The 19,083-nt window shown below is 51.7% G+C and overlaps 8 protein-coding genes across 8 annotated transcripts; 5 read left to right on the plus strand and 3 right to left on the minus strand.

Annotated features, from left to right (window-relative positions):
* Nucleotides 1-690: 690 nt before the first annotated feature.
* Nucleotides 691-3,023, minus strand: NUU61_004996 (uncharacterized protein; the record flags this gene model as incomplete). The annotated part of the gene is made up of 2 exons (XM_056655578.1): nt 691-1,854; nt 1,908-3,023. The coding sequence occupies 2 exons, from the start codon at nt 3,021-3,023 to the stop codon at nt 691-693; spliced, it is 2,280 nt and encodes a 759-aa protein (XP_056511191.1).
* Nucleotides 3,024-3,825: 802 nt separating this feature from the next.
* Nucleotides 3,826-4,499, plus strand: NUU61_004997 (MGR2/ROMO1 family protein; the record flags this gene model as incomplete). Its single annotated transcript, XM_056655579.1, has 5 exons — nt 3,826-3,889; nt 3,993-4,019; nt 4,082-4,111; nt 4,172-4,262; nt 4,376-4,499. 5 exons carry the CDS (start codon nt 3,826-3,828, stop codon nt 4,497-4,499), a joined length of 336 nt encoding a protein of 111 aa, XP_056511192.1.
* A 3,677-nt stretch (nt 4,500-8,176) lies between these two features.
* NUU61_004998 (uncharacterized protein) lies at nt 8,177-8,512 on the plus strand (the record flags this gene model as incomplete). The annotated part of the gene is made up of 1 exon (XM_056655580.1): nt 8,177-8,512. The coding sequence occupies one exon, from the start codon at nt 8,177-8,179 to the stop codon at nt 8,510-8,512; it is 336 nt and encodes a 111-aa protein (XP_056511193.1).
* A 972-nt stretch (nt 8,513-9,484) lies between these two features.
* NUU61_004999 (leucine-rich repeat domain-containing protein) lies at nt 9,485-11,085 on the plus strand (the record flags this gene model as incomplete). Its single annotated transcript, XM_056655581.1, has 2 exons — nt 9,485-10,077; nt 10,155-11,085. 2 exons carry the CDS (start codon nt 9,485-9,487, stop codon nt 11,083-11,085), a joined length of 1,524 nt encoding a protein of 507 aa, XP_056511194.1.
* A 554-nt stretch (nt 11,086-11,639) lies between these two features.
* On the plus strand, nt 11,640-12,614 carry NUU61_005000 (Short-chain dehydrogenase/reductase SDR; the record flags this gene model as incomplete). Its single annotated transcript, XM_056655582.1, has 2 exons — nt 11,640-12,141; nt 12,223-12,614. 2 exons carry the CDS (start codon nt 11,640-11,642, stop codon nt 12,612-12,614), a joined length of 894 nt encoding a protein of 297 aa, XP_056511195.1.
* A 340-nt stretch (nt 12,615-12,954) lies between these two features.
* Nucleotides 12,955-15,648, minus strand: NUU61_005001 (PA and RING finger domain protein; the record flags this gene model as incomplete). The annotated part of the gene is made up of 3 exons (XM_056655583.1): nt 12,955-13,294; nt 13,353-14,518; nt 14,572-15,648. The coding sequence occupies 3 exons, from the start codon at nt 15,646-15,648 to the stop codon at nt 12,955-12,957; spliced, it is 2,583 nt and encodes an 860-aa protein (XP_056511196.1).
* A 381-nt stretch (nt 15,649-16,029) lies between these two features.
* Nucleotides 16,030-16,377, minus strand: NUU61_005002 (uncharacterized protein; the record flags this gene model as incomplete). Its single annotated transcript, XM_056655584.1, has 1 exon — nt 16,030-16,377. The coding sequence occupies one exon, from the start codon at nt 16,375-16,377 to the stop codon at nt 16,030-16,032; it is 348 nt and encodes a 115-aa protein (XP_056511197.1).
* A 698-nt stretch (nt 16,378-17,075) lies between these two features.
* Nucleotides 17,076-18,227, plus strand: NUU61_005003 (uncharacterized protein; the record flags this gene model as incomplete). The annotated part of the gene is made up of 4 exons (XM_056655585.1): nt 17,076-17,364; nt 17,429-17,545; nt 17,603-17,767; nt 17,824-18,227. The coding sequence occupies 4 exons, from the start codon at nt 17,076-17,078 to the stop codon at nt 18,225-18,227; spliced, it is 975 nt and encodes a 324-aa protein (XP_056511198.1).
* Between the last annotated feature and the right edge of the window lie 856 nt (nt 18,228-19,083).

Consider the following 19,083-nt stretch of genomic DNA (forward strand, 5'->3'; position numbering starts at 1 on the left):
CAAAATAGCTTGAATACGTCCAGGGAAACCAGCGCTAACATGATCATGCTGAGGCTGAAAGATGATATTTGAAAACTCCCCATCGAACCGCAATGTGTATCAACGAGAGGCTGCGAGTCATGAACATTCCCTTATTTCCCCCATCATGTACAAACAAAAGAGAGAAAACGACGCCAAGTCCCAAATGGAGACAAGAAACGGCGGGTAAAAAAGCAAAACACTGGGAAGAAAAAGAAAAAGAAACAAAATGAGAAAAGAGAAAAGACTGTGAGAACTAGGCCGATAAGGCTCGGGATACAGAGACAAATTTCGCAGCGTGTGAAACAATAGATAAACGAGGCAGTGGCCCAAAGAGAAAAATAAAAAGACCAAAATGGTCGCCAGGAAGTCGTAACTGGCGCAAGCTGGAATCGAAGGAAAAGAAAATAAAATCTGGTGGCACAAAGACAAGAGAGAAGGTCAAGTCATGCAAAGAGGATGCAATGGAATGGCCATGAAAACACCAAAACCCAAAGGACTCGAGTGACTGGCTGTACGCCCAAGCCCAGGATACAAGAAATCGAATCGTCAGAAAGAAAGAGGAGTGTGGGTATCCATATAAAGAAATTATGATGGGCCTAATGGGTCACGGGCTTTGGGGGATCATCAATGCCCAAGGTCAGAGACAGAACACGCGAAGCCAAACTTCGTTTATTTGTCCAGCTTTTGCCACCCGTTGAGGTAGGCCATTAAGCCAACCCCTAGAAGCACCACACCAAACATGGATGCATAGGGGCTTGCCTCTTCCAGAAGCCTGTGTCGGTGACGTTGTGCGGCAAATGCCGTAGCTGCAGGATCCAAGTCCTTACTTTGAGATGAGGATACAGGATCAAGGCACTGTATCCGGGGGCTCTGTTTCTTGAATTGTACCGTTCGATCATCGCTTGACACCGAATTTCCAGGAGAGATTTTCGTCGCTTCATGGCTCTGTGTCTCGGACTTGGTGCTTGCGATTGCTACCGATGCCTTCTCGGCACGCTCCTGGCGCAGGGTTTCAATCATTTCTGCCAACGAAGTTCGAGACCGTGCGGACTCGTCCTCAGCCTTGACTGCTCGCTCTTTGAATGAGGCCATTTGCTGTCTCATCTCCTCCATTTCCTCCATCATGCTTTCCAAACGGCGTTGGAGTTGCGTGGTCTTGATCTCTGCCGAGGAATCCTGACTGGCGTCGACAGGTTTGGAAGCCTCGGATGGCAAGATAGAGCCGTTCGGTTTCGCGGCTGTCTCCGAGTCGCGGTGCTCCAGCTTTATCTCCGGTTCGGGCTCTGAGGGTACATCGACCGTCTCATCGGTCTTGATGTCGCCATTTTCCAAGGCAGAGCCCATCTCTAATTTCTGGGCCTTTTGTTCTGCCCATTCACGAGCCGCGCGTTCCTGGCGCAAAAGAGTTTCCAGCTCCTGAACACGGGCTCCTTGGGTATCAATCTCTCGCTTCGCAGACGATAGTGCCTCGATCAGGGATAGGATCTGACTTGAGTCGCGCGAGACAGGTGATCCTGTCGCTGTCGACTTTGACTTTTCGGTTTCAATACGCTTCAAAGGAGAAAAGGCATCTGAGCCACTTCGCGGCGGAGCATCTGGTTTCTCTGGGAGAGGTTGCTGAGGAGGCGGGGCGGGAGGATCAGAGAATCTAGAAAAGGAGTCGACGCGGGGCATTTTTGGACGGCCGTTCATTTGACGATGAGCGCTGTTGTCTAGGGGAGACGGTTTGATGGGCTTCTCTTTTTCAGCGTAACCCGGCTTCATAATCGTTGTCAAAAATTCATCGGTCTGGCGAAGGTCTTGGGATTGTTGTTTTGCCTGCTTCAATTCGCCCTGTTGACCAGTTAGTTCACCAGGACATCAAGCACGACACGGAGTATTCATACCGTGAGCCTCTTCACCACCTGCTCAATCGAAATGGGAGAATTCCAATAGTTCATTTGTCGTTGCTGGTGCATGGCGTTGAGTTGGTTGCTGGCAGCACTCTGTGCGCTCCGGTTGCTGGCATTGCTGCCTGCTCGTCCACGTAAATGGGACAGGGGCTGGCTTAAAGGCGAAGGCAGCAGGCCGCCCCCGGAGGCAGGGTCAAGATCACCGAAGTTGAGATCGAGGATGCTGGGAGTAGTCCCGTAAATGCCAGCATGCTCCACCTTCGCCGACACCTTATGGTGGACGATAGTATTCTGATCCTCGCTGACAATATCGATTCCAAGTTCTAAAGTGTCATTTTCGCGTAACTCGTTCGGCTCTGACTCGCGATTTTCAGGAGACAATCGATGGCCATTCACAAATGTACCATTAGACGACTTGACATCCCGAATCCAAATCTTTCCACTCTTATCAGCCCACACCTCGGCATGCTGCCGGGAGAGAACCTTGGAGTCAAAAAACCCATTGACGGGCGTGGGGACTGTTTTGGCATTTGTCTGACGGCCAATCCGTAAGAGCTCGGGGTAAAATGGCACGTTTATTTGTTTTTTCTCAAAAGTGCCATTGACTGGGACAAGGGATAGAATTGCAGGTGGATCTGCAGACTGCCCGTTCGGCGCACGGGCGCCATTTTGCTGGGAGGGTTGAATCATGTGTTGTGACGGGACGATGGACGAAGGCTGATGGATAGCAGACATGGTTGACGACGCCGTTGGCCCCGGTGAAAATGCAGGCACGGCCTGGGACCGTGTATTCGTTACCCCAGAGACCGGTTCGGACTTCGAGCTAGGCCAGAGATTCCTCGAAGGCTTCTTCTTTGATGACCAAGTGCCTGAATCGCTGGAACTCTGACCAACATGAGTATCCTGTGGGGTGGCAGTCACGCTCGGAACGGAGGGCGACGTCAGGGAGGAAGAAGAGTTGGATCTTTGAACGTGCTTCCGGGGCATAAACATCCGGGACACCTCGTCCGCGTTTACTGAAGACAGGGCTCCTTGTCCTCCGTCACCAGAATCATACCATCCCAAGCGAGACCCCGATTGTACGCTAGGTGGAGATGCCACAGCAGTCATGGAGAAGGATGCCGGAGGAAACTCGACGTAGCGATGTGTTTAGATGCTGCCCGTTCGACGGTCGCGAATTGATGAAATAGGTTCCACCAGGGAATGGACGCTAGAAATATAATGAATCGTCTTTATTGGTGGTTGATTGTTGGATTGATCGTGTAGAGTGTTCAAACAAGACTCGATGCGCGCAGGGTGGTTGTTATGTTTGATCGGCTAACTAACTCAGAACGGGCGCGTTAGCGTTATTCGGTCGCTGCCAAATAATCTAGTGGCTCGTGAGGTCGAGTTCAACTCGAGTCGCCCCTAAAACCACCACAGAACCCATAAAATTTCCAACTCACCTCTAGACCAGACCAGGATATTAACCGTTTCGTTGGTGGCGTAGTCGTAAGTGCCCTTGGCCAAGGAGGCGTGTGAGGTGTTGCCGAACAGTGACCAGCGACCAATCTCCTACCGTCCAAGGACAATGAAGGAAGCACAAGACGGGACTACCGCCTTGGCACAGGCTTGAGACCGCCCAAACAGCGATGATTCAAGAAGAGGGTCAAAGGTCGTAGATGGTCGCCATGGGGAAATCGCCAAAGGAGAGGAGGATCGGCCAGTCCTCTCCCTTGACGCCCCAGGCCAATGGTCACGTGCTCTGGTTGCACGTGTGGTTGTGTCATCACGTGATCAAAAGCGGAGACGGGTCGGAAAAAGCGCCGTGTTTCTCTCGCCATTGCACGCCTTGCTGAGCTTCCCCAAGTTGTGAGCTGTTAGCCACTACCTCCTGTTCTCTCGCAATCCATTGCTCAATCTTCTATTCAATATGCCCGTTGTTGCTGGTCCAGCCCCAGGTGGTGGCCCCAGTGGCCCCTCGACCTTTGACAAGAGTATGTTCTGCTTCCTAGTCACTTCCGCGATCAGTTGTACCATGCAGCTGGGGTTTTTAGCTTCGTTTTCAATTTCGATGGGAGATGCGCTGACAAAATACAGTGAAAATGGGAGCTATGATGGGGTCTAGTATGTGATCACCAGGCAGCACTTACCTTGAGCTTCTACTGATACGATACCCTTTCTTCTAGCTGTGGGTGGAATCATGGGCTTCATCATTGGTATGTGGAATATCCGAGTCTTGGGTCTGCCCATAGATTACAAGCTGATCAGATGTAAAGGAACGGTGACTATCTTCCAATACGGCGCTGGCCCCAATGGTGTCATGCGGACTCTGGGCAAGTACATGGTGGGATCCGGCGCAACTTTCGGGTATGCAATATTCCCTGTATTTTGAGGTTCTTAGAACACCTCCCTCAATCACCCGCAATTGGTCTTTGATTGTATATAGGCTAACGAGGAGCTCTTTTCTGCTTTTGCAACAGACTGTTCATGTCCATCGGTAGTGTTATTCGCACTGAAGGACCTCACAACGACGCCTGGCTCCGGGCCCGCGGACCCCCGTTGATGCTGCCCCGACAGAGCCCTCTACGACCGATGCGCCAATAAACCTTCCTGACTGTTTTCAGGCGCAATGTTCGAGGGACATGCGACATGACCAATCTAGGGGACGGCCTTTGTACGATATAATCTCACTCTCTATATTTTGAGTAGCGTTTGCTTTGGTCTCTACAGGCCAGGACTGGTAAGCCATCTCGGGATGGTTGGAGCGGACAGGGTGGAGAGGCACTGGCTACCTCGGTGCGATGTAAATATGCTCCCAGTACCTGAAGTGGGTTTAGGGCCAATGTCTCTCCTGGCCGTGCCAGCAATTCTAGGCGTTATTGTGGTCCCTCTTTTTTTCTGAAGTTAACTTACCATAGTGAAGGTCGAAACCATTATCCTCTTTGGGTGGCTACCTGTATATGGAAGCTGTAATACAAAGGCCATGTGCTATGAGACTGAAAGCATATATATGTGGATAGGCGTAAAGCGCATCTATATTAGACTCCGTTTCTGGTATTTCTCCCCGCTCATATATTAAATAAGATCTAGCCTATTAATTCATTAGAATTGGCTCTGCCAGAGTCTCCTATGAAGTTCATATATACCAGAAAACTTTTGCATACACAAGCATATAGCTTCGTAATATCATAGCCAGTAGGAGTCTATTTATGTAAGAAGGGACGGAGTATCAGTCGGTCCCAAATAACTACAATCCTTATACGATACGCAATCACATATGGCGGGCTTACAATGATCAATAAAGGCTCAATCGTATGCATCTTTCGAAGTGGTTTTGTATCTCTTGTTTCACGTCCCTATATTCCACCTTCGGACTATCGGTTATTCATGTATCTAATAAGTAGTCAGTATTGCCTCAAGAAGTATCTAGTGAAGACCCAAATTTAGTGCGTGATCTATTAGGTACAAGTGCTGCAGATAGGCGGAGCTTTCAAGTGGATCTGGAAGAGACCCACTGAGTATATATATACAAGCAATTCACCCCTTCAAAAAGAACGTAACTTGATTTTCTCATTCTCAAAGTACCGTCTGGGACCATTTTGGTATTTTGTTTGGGGCAATCTCAAGGGAAAAAAAAAAAAAAAAAAAAAAAAAAAAAAAACTAAATAAAAAGTAAATCAGAGCTTGTTTTACATATTGTTTTCAGGAATACTGAATAATCAATGGATGTCTCTTGTAATAATATTTTTATTGACTATGCCAAAGACGCCACTCATCCTCACACTATCATATAGTTATAGAGAGCTCCACAGTGTCCTTGATAGCCTGGACACCATTTTGATTATGCCCAATCTCAAATGACCTAAAGATGAACTGGCTAGTTTGAAATTATTATATTCTTTCTTCGGTACACTTTCACTGGATAAACTTGATCGTTCCATTGTCCGGTTGTAAATGTATATATGGACCGTATATCTTTTTTTCGTAAATAGTTATAGGCAAGGCAAGGCAGAGAGTGAGTTATAGAAATTGTTGATCATAAGGAAGACTCTGTGTTTCAGTTCTCCTTTAAAGATATAACCAAGAAGCTACTGCTGATTGCGAACCTAGCAAATATTAGCATGTCGTGTCATCCTGTTCACGATATACATTAGAACACACTAAAGAACTTATGGCAAAGTCCTGTTTTCATTAATGCAAAAAGCTAATTATGTTACATACTCAACCACAGATAGGCTTTTGTCATGGGACCTAATGTGCCGTCAGATGGAGGTCGACCCAGGATCTAAAGCAGTACATAGCTCATCTAGCGGACAAGTTGACACTATAGTCGCATATATGTGAATGGAGCGAGCCCATCGACTATTGCTTTGGACTATACGGATACCTAGGTATGCCAATACTCATATATCACATGACCATCAAGCCTCCTTGTGGACCCATTCAATCATCCCGATCTTAACGGTGTGCCTCGGCTGGACGACACAGTCTGTAGAGACTCATCCTTGCTCGGTGGGAGCGACCCCACAAAAACAAAAGCACAACGTCTTTGCAGAAACGTCGCAAGTTCAAAACCGCGTCAACTCGAGCTCGGTTCTGCAAGGGGAGAGACGGTGAAGGAGATCAATCATGTGTTCTCGAACCTCTCATACCCCCGAGGCCAATGCGCTAGCCTCCCTCCAAGTAAGCGAAGGGGCCGATCCTCATCACAAGTGGATCCATGGTTCTCGTCAGGCACAGGGGCAAGAGCCCCAGTCGGCAGTGGAAAAGCCCCCCCCCATAATTTCGCATGACCCGCTCATAACGGGGGAAAATCCGAGTTTGGTGGGTTCGGGCAGCAACCGAGCGAGGCAAAATGAGACAAATCCTCCCAGCGAGATTACCTCGGGCTTACGCCCCCGTCCCTTTGTCCATGTGTCTGGTATGCCCTACGAGATCCCGCTTACTCCCAGCCCCACTGCAAATACACCACGCAGCGCCCGACGGACCCGGAAGAACCGTTTGGTCATCAGGCTGAGGCCCTGGAGGAATCGAAGGGCCAAAGGGTCGAGTCATACCAATTCACGCCAGGGCATCCGAGCTGTCCATTCCTGCATCCTGGGACGCCAGGGGGGTTTGCACAGGTGAGTTGAGTGAAAGGGGATCGAGTTGGCCTCGGGTGAACTCTGTACTCGCAGTATCAGTACAGGTGCGTTGATTCGCATGTATGCCCAGCGACAATCTTCATCTTGGGACCTCAGGCGCTTTCGGAGACCTGAAGTGTTTCAGCTGCCGGGTGGCATCTATACATAGAGAAAACAAGGAACTAATAATAACCACGCTAATATAGGATGGGGGCGAGATTCTTCTTGTATGCCCAGGGCCCCCGAATTCCGAATTGCTCATGTGAAGGAGAATTGTCCATTTTACTGTTTATTGTTCCAGACCTGGATATTGGTCAATGCATGGGAGATCGTCATTGATAGACCCGTCCACCGTCGAAGCGCATCACTACCCGAGACATAGGTCAGGATCTTGCACCTAAGTGTCCCTGGCGTACCCGGAGTCTGTGCGAGAAAAAAAAGAAAAGAAAAAAAAAAGGGACCCTGTTCGTGTTCCTGCTCCTGAGCGCCCCCAGAATCCCTTGGCAAGCCTTTAGTTAGGGCTGTTTAATTGCGCGAACTCCATAGTTTGGCCCTGGATTGGGCCCATTCCGAATAGTACCAAATTCGCGTGTTCCCCACGTCCAATAAGAGAGCCAGTGAGGCACCCAAAAATTAATGAAATAAGTAATAATAATAACAATAAAAAAACAAATAAAAATATTTTTTCAGGCCACAAGGCTCCAGGACTTCCCCAGGTTGCCAGGCACACAACTCGTGCCTGGCTATTTAGAACTGGCCGCTCCCTGCCAACCCTCTTTTCCTCCCTTCTATCGGCGCCTTGAAGACTCTCATTTTCACCCCAAGTCATTCGTTCCAGTCATTCATTATCTTGCCCTGAGCAGTGCTCTCCCACGCTCTTTACCTTTCCATTCTTTGACGCTCTATATTCTCTTTGCGCTCAAAGCCTACCTCTTGTCTCGTCAGTAGAATCTGTGCGAAACAACCAACGCGATCGCATCGTGTCTTTTTATTCTTCCGCGCCGGATCCAATTCAAGACCGCATTGGCCCTGTTTCATTGCCGGACTCTGATACCCCAATTCGATTCCATCGCAGTTCACTTTGAGTGACCTGGTTGCGCGCGACTTCAATCTTATTCTTTCTCTGCACCAGAAAACAACTTTACCACTTCCGGTAAAATGAAGTTCAGCGCCATTGTTACCTCCATCGCCTGCCTGGCGGCTTCCCAGCTGGCCGCGGCCGTGGAAGACACCACCACGTCGACTTCGACCACCACCCTCACCATGACGCTGGTGCGCGTCAACTCGGTGACCCCGACCCCCAGCTCGAGCATGGCCACCGTGCCGGCATCCTCGACTCCTCTGGTCCGGATCACTCCCACTGCCTCCGCCTCGACGTCCTCGACGACTCAGGCGGCGGCCCCTACCCACAACGGCGCAGCCAACGTTGGTGCTGGCCTGCCGGTGGCCATTGTCGCGGGGTCCTTCGCGCTGATTATGGGAGCAGCCCTTTAATCGCAATCGCGGACGCGATTCACCGAGGAGCATCGGCGGCAGACCCCAGCTTGTCCGTGGACTGCAAAGCATCGCCAACAATTCTCCGCTTGGACATGCTGTGGCTGCCACCTCTCTTCTCTTCTGCCGTTCATCTCCAGCAGAGCCGGGGTTGGTAATGTCTTTTTTTTGAGTGATCACACTCTACTTCTTTTCTTTTTTTTCCCACCTTTTTTATCTTCATATTCCTCTTGGTTAGCTGGAGAACCCCATTCGGAGAGGAAACGGCTTTACGTACTTCGAATACCCCCTTTTTATTTCACGATCATGTGGATTGACATGAGTTGATGTTGTCTTTTTTCTTCTTCCATCCCATTTTTTACCTTCTTCTGTTCATATCTATTTCGTGGGTGGTTGCCTGGCTCTCAGGACGAATGTCCTGCTTTTCGGGGAGAACGGACAAATTCCTCGACTCAACCTGCTAAGGGCAATCGCCTGCTGGAGATGAATCCATTGATTCCTTTTTTTTCGGATGTGAGAACAAAATGTGTAGTGAGTAGCATTAACGTAGTGAAGATCGCGCCGATCCAGCATTCAGGTGGATCAGACACGCCGAGGTCTCCGGGGTCGACTGACGGCCGTGCACGCTCGCGTGCTCCGAAGCATTCCATCTTATCTTTGCACTTGAATGTGTTCATCTCCGGTGAATTCGACGAATTGCACCAGCAACCGCAATTATCTATCTGGAGACTTCCTCGCAAGGATTTATTGGCCTGAATTCGCGCGCTTGTTGACACCCGGGTAGGTCTCCATCGCGGGTCTCCACAACGCGTCGCAAGTGCGCTCGCAACAACGCCCCCCGCTCTCCCCTTTTCCACTTCTTGCCTCGAATGAAACAGGCGAAAGCGCAGAAGTGAATGGTTCTGAGCTGTGCGACAGAGACCCGCAATATATTCATCCGGCTACCCAATCCTCCCCAATTACGCGCGCGCAATGGACGGCGAGATCCCACTCCCTCCGCCGCGGCGGATCCGCCACCGGTCCCCAGCGCATGCAACAAGCCACGCGGGCACAGGCTCTGGGTCCGTAGCTTCATCATTCCACAAATCACGCCGCCTGTCGCGCTTCGATGACCGGTCCAGCCAGCCGTCCAGTGAACCCCCGCTCTTTTCCAGCGATGACATCCCAGCCTCGGGAGTAGAAAACTACCACGCACCGGTGTCGACGGGTGCGGGCAGAAAGCGGCGGTATCGCGGTACCTGGTGGGGGGAGCAAGTCATTGATCCGAAGCGCAAGCGTGCCGATTTCAAGGAGAAGCGCCATGTCGATAGCGGCGTGTGGATGGGTAGTGACGAGTCCGCGGCCGAATCGTTTCTGTCATCTGAGGATGGCTCGGCCTGGGGCGAGGATCTGTTGAAGACTGCGCTGAATCTGCGCGCTACTGCCAAGTCGGCGGCTGCTCCTGCGTCTCTGCCGGCGCAATCGAAGACGGCGTTTAAACGGCCCGAGGAGCCGGCTGAGCACCGGCTCGCACGAACTGTAGTTGCCGATTGTCTGGAGAAGGGTCAGGATAGCATCGATCTGGGGTATGTGTCTTGTCTCTCTGGGAGTATCTGGGGTGCATTGGAATGTGGAGCTGTGCTGACCACTCAAACCCGCACAGGAACTTGCATCTGAGGACCATCCCCTCTGGCCTGCTGCAACCCTTGCAGCATCTGACCAAGCTTCCCACCGTGGGCGAGGCCCCGGTATCAGAAAATGTGTTTACGTCTCTGCAGCCTTTCCTTCGCATCTTCCTCCCCAACAACTCCCTCTCGCTGCTGCACCACGAACTCTTTGAGCTGGCCGACCTCAAGGTCCTGAGTGTGCGCAACAACAAGCTCACCGAGATTTCGCCGACTATCCGTAGACTGACGGCGTTGCAAGTTTTGAATGTCTCCGTCAACCGGCTGAGCTATCTTCCATGGGAACTGTTGTGGCTCGTGCAGCAGGGGGAACTCAAGCATCTGACCGCGCGTCCCAACTCATTTCTGGCGATTGAAGAAGCCCAGATCGCAGCGTGGAGCCATCGCTCCGAGTCGAAGAGCGACAAACCATCACAAGACCCGCTCCAGTTCCGCGAGTACGAGGGATCTCCGCCCGCCGAGGCCTGGGCTCCCATCCACATTGCCACGGGGCCGACAAAATGGCTGAATATGGAAGGTAATCCGACAAGCGACAACCTGTCCCCGAGCACGATAAAGACACCCGCAGAATCCTCCGGTGCAACAAGCGCCCCATCATTTCGCGAGATCGCCCTTCGTGCCGTGAGCAAGCTGCCCTACCTCGAGCACGTCTCCGACGCCGAGCTGGCCGAGTATCCAGCCATGGTGGTTCCGTTGCTGCGACAGGCGAGAGAGGTGCGCATCGCCGGCGGCCAGCCCTGCTCGGTGTGCGGTCAGGAGTATGTGATCCCGCGTACGGAATGGCTGGAGTGGTGGGACTGCTCTCCATGCGAGAACGGGATGAAGGGGCCTCGTTCCTCGGGCGAGAAACTGCGGCCTTTGCCGTTCCGTCGCTTTGGGTGTAGTGTGCACTGTGTGCTGGGGTCTTAGGATCCGTGGATGGGAGATTGAGATTGAGATTGATATTGATTAGGTGGATGGCCTGGCTGTCTGTATTGTATAGAATTGTATGTTTATAGGGAGAAGTGAATACTTAGCTACACATATGACATATGGGTCGAGGCATGGGATTTGCGATTTGCGATTTGTTTGTTCGATATGAGTAGGCATGACAACATACACTGGGGATGCAATACTCCAACGGAGTTAAAAGCAAAAAAAAAAAGACACGCAGAACTCCAACTATAATCAAATAAAATTGAGACCATGCAGAACTCCAACTGAAATGCCGGAGTTAATTCATCTCGTGGATCTCTCATATCAACACTGACCCCAACCCACCAGCCCGCGCCCGCGCCCCACATTAACTCCGTAGCCCTAAGTCCAGCTTCTCCAACGGAGACAAGAGTATAGCGACGGTAATGCAAATATATAAAGCACCACTGCTATTCCCATGAATAGAGAATATACAAACACAGAAGAATTCAACAAATCAACAGCGATATCATTTCCAATTCCAATCAACCTCAAATCCAATCCCAACAATGTCGACACCAACCTTCAAACCCCCAAACCGCCCCCTAACCTGGCTGATAACCGGCAGCTCCTCCGGCCTCGGCCTAGCCATAACACGCCAAATCCAAGCAGATGGCCACAAAGTGATCGCGACCTCACGCCAACCCTCCCGCACGCCCGAGCTAGTCCGCGAAATCGAGGAGCATGGCGGCGAATGGCACGCGCTGGACGTCGACAACACGACATCGGGGCCCGCGCTGATCCACAAACTCGAGGCAGCGGGTGAGAACATCGACGTGCTGGTTAACAACGCGGGCGCGATCCTGTTCGGGGCCATGGAGCAGTTCACGGATGAGGAGCTACGGGCACCGATGGAGACGATGTATTTCGGGCCGAGTCGGCTGATTCGTGCAGTCTTGCCTGCGATGCGGGAAAGGCGGTTTGGTCTTGTTGTTAATATTAGTTCGGGGGCTGCGTTGGATGGGAAGGAGAGTATGGGAGCTTATGCGGGGGCTAAGGCTGCGCTGGATGGTAAGTTTTCCCATATCATCACTTCTTTTCTGGCGACGTGATTACAGGAATGCTCGCTGACATCATCGATTATGGCTTCAGGCTCCTCGCGCGTCCTCGCGAAAGAAGTCGCCCCCTTCAATATCCGCGTCCTGACGGTCTGGCTCGGCACCTTCAACACCAATATCGGGAATGCCTCGGCGCTGGCGCGTAACCCTCTGCCAGACGTGTATCAGGGGTCCATGGCGGCGCGCATGATGGATGCTATTAGCAGTGGCAATTTCCCAGCTAATGGTGACAGACTCAAGGCGGCCAAGGCGATCTATGAGGTGGCCGTGGGCGAAGGTGGTGGCGCGGGACGGGAGACGGAGCTGTTTCTGCCCATGGGTGGTGATATGATCTCGCGGGTCGAAGTGGTGCGGGACCAGTGTGTGCGGGCGCTGGAGGTGTTTGGAGATGTTGCGGCGAGTGTTGGTATTGATGCAAAGGCGTGATAGGACTGTGTTGCTGAGAGACTCTGGTTGAGGAGATAGTTGAATGAAGATAGATCTTTTTAGGTGGAAAGCCCGTTACTATCAGACGGGACTGGCAGTCCCTTAGCAATGGTATTTATTCGAATGTCCCAACAAAGGACAATTAACCCGCGGTATATCCCAGCCGCTTCGCAACGCAGATGCGTTCGGCCTAGCACTCCGGTGTGTACTCCACCCAATCCACCCAACGCCCTGAAAGGTCAAAGAAAATTCAAGTCAAACGATCGCTAATACGACATGCTTTAAAGAGTGATTCCTCTCGGCAGAGAAGAAAAATGGAAATCAAGTGAAGTTATTGAGGTCAGCGGTTCCGATCTGCACGTGCCTGATGCCAAATGGTGTCGCCACTCAGAGCCGAGAAGCTGAGAGAAGACAGGTTTCTCCAGGTCGACTGTGGCGCCGAAGTCGCGTGGTCATCAAGAAGGCCTGCTTGTTGCTCCGTGTCACCTTCATCATCGCCCACACCCGTAATGAGAACTGGCGCTGAAGATGCGCCGGCTCGTGACCCAGGTGAATGAGCACGATCAATTACTTGCTCGTCTTGAGTGTGAGAGTCATCAGCATGGTAATGGGCCATCGACCGGACTACATCGCCTTTGCAGATTGGACACGTTCGTCGCCGGGTTGTCAGCCAAGGGGTGCTGGCATAAAAGTTAGTAAATTAGAGCATCGATGGCTGTTTTGTATGGCGCCACTTACATGCATTCCGCATGGAACTCGTGACCACATGGCAAGCTCATCACCCGGCTTTGTCCATCAACATATTCTTCGAGGCAGACGACACATTCCACTTGTCGACTGGTGTACTTGCGTCGCCACAAAGTAGAGCCTGATTGCACACTAGTTGACTTTTCCTCCTTGGGCGGCCCAGACGAGTCCAGCATAGTTCCAAAGATTGTCTGTGATCGTCTGCGATTTGACCGGGAGGCGCTGGGGTGAGGTTCGCTGCCAAGAAGTGGAGAGGTCGGCGACAGCGCGCCGCGGCTGGAGGGCCGTGTTGAATTCGAAGAGGACGAGGATGTGCTTGAGATCGTGTGGTATGTCCGGACAGGAAGACGCTCCACAACTGATTTCGGGGCACGCCACCGACGACGTCGGATTCGAGACCGAAGCAACAAAAGAGCATAGACCACCGACAGTGTCAGCAACGGACTGACAACGAGTACCAGAAGAGTATCAAAAAAGGGACTCGTAGACATGCTGGTAGGCGTCAGCGTGACCCAGAGCCCCTCGTGCTCAGTCGCTTCGGCGTTTGCTCGACTGGACGAGTGAAGAGCATCCGGGGTTTTGTGGCTTGTGGCTGTGTTGCTTGGAGAAGGCGAGGAAGAAGGCTGAGCTTCCTGTTTTGTGTCATGCCCCCAGCCAAAGTGGCTTGAAAACCAACCCTTGCTAGAGGATTTGGACCCTCCGTTGGATGTCGAAGACTCCTTTTCGGACATTTTCCCACTTGCGTCATGGACCTTGCCGCTAGATTTGTCGATGCTTTGATACTCGCCGCTTCCAGGAGTGATGCTGCCACCCTGTAACATGTTGGATTTAGGGTTGGCATCTCGATATGAGCCAGATGTCTTGGAGTCATCCTTGCCAGTCGTCGTGGTACCGGTTGTGGAAGTTGTGCTGCTTTTAGGCGAAATGAAATCTGGGTCTCTCCAGTCATGGACCCCGATAACGAACCCATCACCGTCGACGGGGTCGGGGGAGACACCGGATGAGTGGCCGTCCGATGTGTCGCCCGGGTTCCGACGACTATCTACGGACCCTTTCAATGTCTGCGCAGACGGTTTATTATCCTGTGAATCCAAGGGCATCCAATCAATTTTGCCACTGCTGGGTGGACGTCGACTGTCTTCAAAGCGCCCCAAATTCTTTTCCCGGCTGCATAGCCCGAAGAGCGAACCAAGTGCGCGGAAGAATCCACCCCTGACTTCTCAAAGGCTGTAGGCCGTTTCGTGGTCGAATGGCGATTGGAGGATAATGTCGAGGTTGAGTCCTTCGTCGCCACCCGTTGTGTTTCGAAATTACTCTGGCTCGCGAGCTTCGCTTGGGAGGATTTCAAGACATCGCCCAAGTCAGCCGTATCCCCGGTATGCCCCGGCACCAACGACGAAAGAAGATGGGCAGTTGTGAGAGATGTAAACAGAGCCGGGATGGTCACATTTGATGTATCGCCCCGCGCATACATAGTGACCAGATTCCCGCCGCGAGTGTCGTCGCCGACGATCAATGCAACACCCCCTCGGCGCTGGGCCCACTTGACTTTCTCCAGAAACCCACAGCCACCTCGACTCAGTAGTACCACTTTACCCCGAATTTCCGCGGCTTCTTGCAACGACTGGATGTCGGCATGTGCGGAGGGTTTCTTCTGAGTATAGTCTCCGTGCTTCTGAGTTGATTCGGTATCAGCAACAGCAGACTCGGGGAGCGGGTGGTGCAAGTGATCGTCGGTGCCGTCGTTCAACGACGGAGTCGTCGCACCATCTTTGTCGTTCTGCAGGACGGCGTCAACCTGCGACGCCGACCGGGAACGGGATTGCGGGCTCGCCGGCTCGTTCGCTGTGCTACTCCCGGATTTGCCGGAACTTTGCTCGGCACCCCTGGATGCCTTATCCCGTTTCCTGTGACTGATGCCCTCACCCCAGCCGGGGATATCTGAGCAACCTAGTTCCCCTTCCACACCAGTAGTCAAAATTCCCTCGCTGAAACCGCTGCCGATCCACAAAGGACCACTCAAGCCTTTTGATGGTAACAATGGACCAAACGCCGCAGGACGAGCCAGGAAGAAGGTCGAGTTATCATCGGTCAGACTGATAATAGCTGAGGGCGGAAAAAGCGAGGAAGGTATATTGAACGAGAAAAGGGCATGCAGCCCAGAGGTCCGACTATCCAGCGCACTTGGAGCTGCCACTCGCGGTGAAGAAAGTGCGGAGAAGAAGGTAAGGCAAATAGGAAAGAAGACGAGACAGAAGAGGACGAGTATCAGGCGTGGGGTGCGCATTTTTTTTGGCAGAGTATTCGCGCGAAAACAAACCAGATTGTTGAAATGGGAGATCCAAGTGAGGGGGATCAAGCTGGGCGAAGGGAACGAGGGACGATGTCAGCCGATCCCGTCGTCGCACAGTGACAGATGGGGGGGTTATCTCTATGACCAATCTAACGGTCGGCGGCAAGCAAGCAGGTGACCACTCATCGAGAAAAATTAGCAGCACTGCGGCTGGTCGGGCGAGAAAAGCCGAAGACAACCACCCACGCGCAGACCTAGCCCAAAGAGACGGATAAGGGAGGATGAGAGGGGGAGAGACTTGAGAAGTTACCTTGAAAGTGGAGAAGGGTGAGCTCATGAAGGATTACGTAAACCACTATCGGCGTCATGATATTCTTATGCCTGAGGCATAAGGCCTGCGCCGTGGCCTTGGCGCCTGAGATCACCTGATCTTCCTAGTGAATTATCTCGTCCCCAGGGCTTTCCCAGGCCGGTACTTTCCTTCATATGTGCCTGGTGGTATCTACGGAAGTACCCTGGTTCCTGTCTACCACAGAGATTGAAGGCCTCTCGCCCGGAGTGACGTCCAGCCAAAACATCGAATTTTGCGGCGTCTAACATGGCCTTGGCTGCCGACCATGGCATCATGCCACTAGGCAGCCGCGTAACCGACTCTTGTGTATGTGCAGCCCTAAACGCATCAAGCCGGCTAGATCCAGCATGCAATCTGACCAGGGTGGCCATGATAATCAGATTCTTGATTTTTCTTTTTCTGACGGTGCACTTCCGGGGAGGATCGAGGATCGGCGATCAAGCAAGATCCACCCAGCGGGGCTGACATGACGTATAGAGTTGATCGACGTGGGACCCTCTCGCACAACCAGTTCGAGAAATTCCTTGCAGCCAGCTAGGGTTCCCAGCCAATTCTGCCGATATCTCGATCAGCACATCAAGCCATTGGATTGCGTGGTCCAAGGGTGGAAGTATGTATTTGCCAGGCCGGACGGGGATTGGCAACACAACTTGGTAAAACAAGACAAGATGATGAAACCATGAAATCCACACGACGCTCTCTAGCCTCTCAGCGTGGCAGATTTATATTGTCCAGTGGCGTTCTGGCTGGGCGATGACATGTGTGGTCTTCGTACTTCTCGCTCAGGGGATATCTCATCTCCTTGTTCCACTGGTACGTCATGTCGACCCGTGGGAAATGACAGCCCTGGGCTGCTAATCCAAATAGGTGGATGCTTGTTGTCTGGAGATCCCCACGTTATGACGTCACTCAGGCCTTTCAGCGCCATCTGGCAAACATATCATGGCAAACAATGGGCTGGAGACCATATATAAACCCCTTAAGCAACACTTGAACTTCTTCTTTACCCAAGAACCTCATATTTCTCAGCCACCTTCTCCACCTAACATTTTTCTATTTTGTATCCATCATGTCGAACATTGCACACAAAGTCAAGGACGCCATTACAGGCCATCATTCCGAGACAAAGCCTTCTTCCCACGAATCCACCGTTCCCGCCGACAACTATGGCTCTGGCACCTACCACGATTCCAAGAAGGGCCCGATTGATGTTGGCTCTGGACCTGTGCCTGTAACTCACGGTGCTAGCCACAACACCTATGGATCTGGTGTCGCTGGCGGCTCGACCAACATCAACGCTGGTCCCCATGACTCGAAGCTGGCCAACAAGCTAGACCCTCGCGTTGACAGCGACTTTGGTAAGCATCGGACACTCCATCAATTTCTAACCAATGTAGACTAACGGGTCTGACCTCGATATAGACAACCGCGGAACCCACGGCGCAAGCACCGGCGACGCGCAGTACGGTGCTGGCTCCAACACTTACGGATCCGGTACTACTGGTCACGGCTCGAGCAACATCCCTGGCAGTGGCCTTGGTGAGTGGTTTACTGTTGATTGAAAGATATCACGCAGCATCTAACCCAAATCTATAGATACTCGTGGCACTTATGGCTCCAGCACTGGCACTGGAACCTACGGTGCCGGCTCGAACACCTATGGATCTGACACAACTGGCTACGGTTCCGGCAACATCAATGCCGGCCCGCATGACTCCAAGCTCGCAAACAAGGCGGATCCTCGCATCGATAGTGACCTTGGTAAGTCAACAAACTCTCCATGAATAAATTATGACACATGCTGACCCAGGGCCCAGACAACCGTGGAACCCACGGCGGACTGACCGGTTCTCACCACACCGGTGGCGGCGCCGACAATACTGTTTCAAGCCACACTGCTCCCACCGGAGCGACCGGCAGCTATGGTTCGACCTACGGTACTCCTGGCGGTACTACTGGTGGCATGGCCTATGGTGGTGGTACACAGGGATACAACACGCGCTCGACCAACACTGGCCCTCAGGACACTGGACTCCACAGCAATGCTCAGCAGCCGGGCTTTGGGGGGAATGCAGCAGGTAGCAGCAGCTACAATCAGCCTGCCGGAACTGGCAACACCAAGACCTCTGGACCCCACAAGTCTGACATTCTGAACAAGCTGGACCCTCGCGTCGACAGCTCTGACACCAAAAACACTGCCAGCCACCAGCGACAGTACTAAGTTGTTGGAAAATTGAATGACATTGTATCCATTCGAAATGTATCTTTAACGCTCGGGTGACGACTTTTCTTTTGTGTCTTTATCTTTTCCCCTAGGAATTACGAATGACATGAATCTTTGGTATTAAACTTTTGGCTCTATTGATGTATTTCCCTTATGTCTGTGCTGAGATTTCGGCTTTCTGGGGGATCCGGTTTCTATATTTCCCATGCCCCGAACCTGGTCGGCATATCGAGTTACTGACTAATCTCGCCGAACAACTACAGACCTCAAGAAAAATCCCTTTGCCAGAAAAATAGTCAGGTTCTCTTATGAGATGGGCCAATTTGTCAAGTTTTCATATGACATTCTCCGGTTGTGGGTTTTATCATGCATGTTCCATGCCAGCCTTTGGCTTCAATCTAAGTGCTCCCCTAGATCAATGGATATGTAGTATTGGTATGCACATCTTACTCTTCATTGGCTTTCTATGTACAAGGGAAGTTGGTAAACACTGTATAAGGTGTCTTATTCAAGGTCTTCTGAAATATTTGCCTTGTTGCCCTTGTCCTCTTCACGGTCTCTCCTAAATCGCATAGCCCTAACTTCTTACAACCTCTTTTTATTAGGCTTAACACACTTGTCTGGCCCTCTCATCTCTGCCTAAGAATGTTTAACAAATAAATGAGTATTCTGCTGTGTAGTGCAAGAAATGAGTAACCAAAAAGCCTCACTACGCCAATACCACGTGAGATTTAATCGTCGGCCTTGGTCTTGGTCTCGCATTTGTTTTCGTCCCAGAAGCGATTTGTATATTGTTCGCGTCTTATCGATAGAACAATTGGTTTATCTTGTGGTGTGAGCTTAATGTGATCTT

Source organism: Penicillium alfredii (genome assembly GCF_028826965.1).
Source record: "Penicillium alfredii strain IBT 34128 chromosome Unknown utg000007l_segment0_segment0, whole genome shotgun sequence".
Classification (NCBI taxonomy): domain Eukaryota; kingdom Fungi; phylum Ascomycota; class Eurotiomycetes; order Eurotiales; family Aspergillaceae; genus Penicillium; species Penicillium alfredii.